This window comes from Apaloderma vittatum, unplaced genomic scaffold (assembly GCF_000703405.1).
Source record: "Apaloderma vittatum isolate BGI_N311 unplaced genomic scaffold, ASM70340v1 scaffold9377, whole genome shotgun sequence".
In the NCBI taxonomy this organism is placed as follows: domain Eukaryota; kingdom Metazoa; phylum Chordata; class Aves; order Trogoniformes; family Trogonidae; genus Apaloderma; species Apaloderma vittatum.
Window position 1 is genome coordinate 26,511 of NW_009726709.1, and position 3,722 is coordinate 30,232.

The window sequence follows — 3,722 nt, forward strand, 5'->3', positions numbered from 1 at the left end:
CGCTCTGCTTCCTCTTTCGCACGCTTTCGTTCTTGATCCAGTTCTAGAGCTCTTCTAGTCTGCTCCTCTAGTTCTGCCAAAAGGAATGTTTGCAGACAAGGTATCACTATCTAGTTCTTCCTCACAAGTAACACCGATTACAGCTGTAATGTGCTAAAATAAAAGTAACTGAGAAAGCTGACAACGATTTACAAGGCTGCCGCAACGCAACAAGAGCTGCTGAGCATGTTACCTCAAGTTATGCTCTGTGTCTGATTTTTCTTTCCCCTCCTCTTTACGATGTACTTTGGATATACTTCACCTCTCCTGACAATTCTGACAGCCCAGTGTTTTAGAAAATTGTCACCTCACTGATAAAATTCAACACCCAAATATTTGTACGTATACATGCACATACACCCTCACTCTTACTACTTAGATTTTATATGCATTAAATCATGCTCTTGCAGTATAAAGGCAAAAAACAGCCTCATCTATGCTAAGAAAATGCCAGACAAAGATGCCTTAATTGCAACAGACAACTTAGGCACGTGCCTCCAGCAAAATGACCTAAGACCCATTGGAAGGATGAGAAAAAAATCTCTGTAGAACAAAGCCAAAAAGGTGCATACAGGACAATTTTAAATCAAGGGAGAGATAATAGCTGTCTAGTTAGCAAAATATTGCTATCTAAAGGGGGGAACCCCAAGCGAAATAGGAAGAAGTAATCATCTACAAGTACTGCAAGGTAAGACTTGCACAGGCAAAATCCACTCCTCTAATGTACTAAATGAAGTAACAAAGAAAAACATCTTTCTGAAGCTCCTTGCTGATCCTAATAATAAAGAGTAATAAAAATGATGAGATTGCCACTACGCTTTTGTCTAGCCAGAGCTGCCACAGATTCTTTCACCAGAAAGCCTTAACAACTACTCAGTTACTGGAATGATCTATTTGCCCTTCACCATACGCTTTAACTCTGAAAAAGCATCTCCCCAGGTATGCCGACTCGTGCTTAATCTCTGCACTTGTAGTTTTAAGTAGGTCTCCTGTAATCAGTATTCTTCAGTTGGTTTCTTAGGCCTATTACTTCAATTAGAAAACTAAACTAACAGTGTTACAAGGATGTGGAAGTTGTACAAATGCTGCTCTTAGAAAATTAAATAAAATGCATAAATATCTAGAAACGCTACTCAAAAAACATCCCATGAAGATGGGGAACACTTAACTACAACTAAAGAACGCAGACCATTTTTATAAACACTTCTCCATATGTGAGGAGTAAGCTAAAAAGACCAGCAACACATGAACATTTTGTACTGCATCAGAAACGAGGCCTTATTCCTTACAAAAGTTACAAGAAAACGTACACTTAAAATTTTAGAAGTGCCCTGACACTGTTTTGTGCTGGGCGAAACGGCTCTCCTATAAACAGCTCCAAGGCACGGCTCCTGTGTTACCCGTCTGGATGTTTCCAACTTGTTCTGCGTTAAAAGACTGAAAAGTGTGGGGGTAGAGCAGAGCAGTGCCAGGCACAGGCAATTTATTTGCTTAGATTTAGTCAGTGATGAATGGAGGAGAGGAACAAAACTTTGATGAATGTGAACCAAACCTGAAGCAAAAGAACACAGAGAGGAAGGGCTGGGAAGTGGTGGAGGCAGAGAGGGTCATTCAGCACAAGGAACTGTGACTGGTCAAACTACGTTTATTCACTAAAACGTGAAGATTTTAAAATTCTCAAATCGTACAAGGGAATAGGAAAACGAAGGAACCAGGAGTTTCCAAATGAAAAGCTAAATTCAACAAAATCCTAGAGGAAGTACTTTGAATCTTCCTCTCTAATTTCCTGGCTCCCTCCTGCTCTAGGTTTTTAATCACTTTAAGCATTTCATAATTCCAAACTGAACTGCGTACGCAATAATTGTCATTAAAGAAAATTCAAACTTTTGCTATGTTATGCATTGGGTTTATACTACAAATATACACATATATATATATATATGCACACCATCTTTTTAACTGTAAAAGAATCTCTCAAATTAAATAATGCCCCATCAAATTCTTGCTGTTAGTAGTAAAATAAATTTAAAAAAACCCAAACAACACCATGTACCACAAGGACTGTGGAACGAACCACCCAACGGAACTAAACACTTTCACCAGATACAAGAAATCCGGGACCACTAAGAACTCACCTTTCTGAGCTTTCATTGTCTGCTCCTCAATTTGTCTTAAGCGTTCCATTAATTCTTCCTTTTCACGTTCTATTCTTTCCTTTTCTTTTTCTGCTATCTCCCTTTTCTTTTTCTCATTTTCTAACTGTGCCCTGAAAAGAAAAAGAACAGTGAAAGGGCTTTTTAACCTGAAACAGATTAAATCCTACCCTAAGGGTGCTGGCAGCTTATTTTCTAGTTTACTCAGCTAGTAGAGAAGCACATAATTTAAAACGTTTCAAATTCAATTTCTAATGCAAGAACCATAAAGTTTCTGTTTCAAAATACTGTACAGACAAACAATTTATGGACAGAACTGATTAGTCACCTTGATTATGATTTAACCAAGGCAGGCAAATCCACAATTACACCTGCATTTTAGACAAGGCTAAGGTTTCATCTAGGCTAGAAACGGCAACGGTATTTTTTAAAAGTACATAAAGGCAAGCCATGACATTCCTCACTGAATTCTCTCTAAAAGTTCACCTGTACAGTATAAAAGTCTCTAAGAATCAAGCAACAGGGAGTTAAGACCGTTTCACAAAAACATAGTGAGAAACAACAGTACCAGCTACTATTACTCTCCTGAAAGCTCAAAAAAGGATACGGCCCACAGCAGCCCACAAACCCGCTTACGTACTACAGAAAGAAAAGCAGCTCTCTCTTCTAGGATGTCTGATATTCTACGACTTAGTTTTCTTAAAAGGGTACAAGATTATTTTTTATTGTTCCACGGAAGTTTGTTAATTACCTTTCCAATTGTTTCTGATGTTTCTCCTCTCTAGCTTGGGCCTTCATCTGCTGCACTTCAATTGTATCAGGTTTCCTCCTCCTCATGTACAATTCATGATTTCCCATACACAGTGCCAAAATTCGTTTGTTAATTCTCAGACGGGGTGCATAAAAAACAAAATCCTAGCAAAAATTTCAGCATGACCATTAATCTAAAAATACAGTCGTGATAAGACTTGAAACACTATTGCATGCTTACATCTGTTAGATTTAAACTTGCAAGTATTTTGACTTTCATCCTCTGAGCAATCCAACACCATAACCTATAAATCTAGTTACTGTCCAGAACTTGCAAGATAAATTCAAAATTACACCTGGATTCCTTCACACAGACGTTAGCTAGTTTACACAAAATTACTTATTCTAAAAAAGTGAGGCTATTATCTATTTCTGAAGATTTTTGACCCAGAAAGTCTCATGAAATGTGCTACTGTAATACAAAAAAAAAAAAAATACAAAAAAATCTAACAAACAAAGACAGATGAGGCCAGAGAACTTATCATCTTACACTGTGGCTTTTCAAAACATCACAAAATATTAGATGCCTTAAACTTTTTTTAAATAACAAAACAAAAAGAAATCTTAAAGCATATCAATCAAAATGGAGAGAGAATAAATATACCATACTTGAAAAAAAAATTTCCTTCCAATTAGTGACTATTCTACCAGTAAGAATAACAAATGCCACAAGATATTTACTCCTGCCATAATGGCAGGGGGAGGCTCTGCCGGCGTTAA

The 3,722-nt window shown here is 37.3% G+C and overlaps 1 protein-coding gene across 1 annotated transcript in view; it reads right to left on the reverse strand.

Moving 5' to 3' along the window:
* LOC104276917 (radixin-like) overlaps nucleotides 1–3,722 on the reverse strand; it is a 41,358-nt gene that overhangs the window by 12,479 nt on the left and 25,157 nt on the right. The window contains 3 exon segments of the mRNA XM_009873389.1: nucleotides 1–73; nucleotides 2,175–2,305; nucleotides 2,944–3,107. The exon segment at nucleotides 1–73 is cut by the window's left edge and continues 22 nt beyond it. Of these exon segments, the coding sequence (XP_009871691.1) occupies nucleotides 1–73; nucleotides 2,175–2,305; nucleotides 2,944–3,107 (368 nt within the window).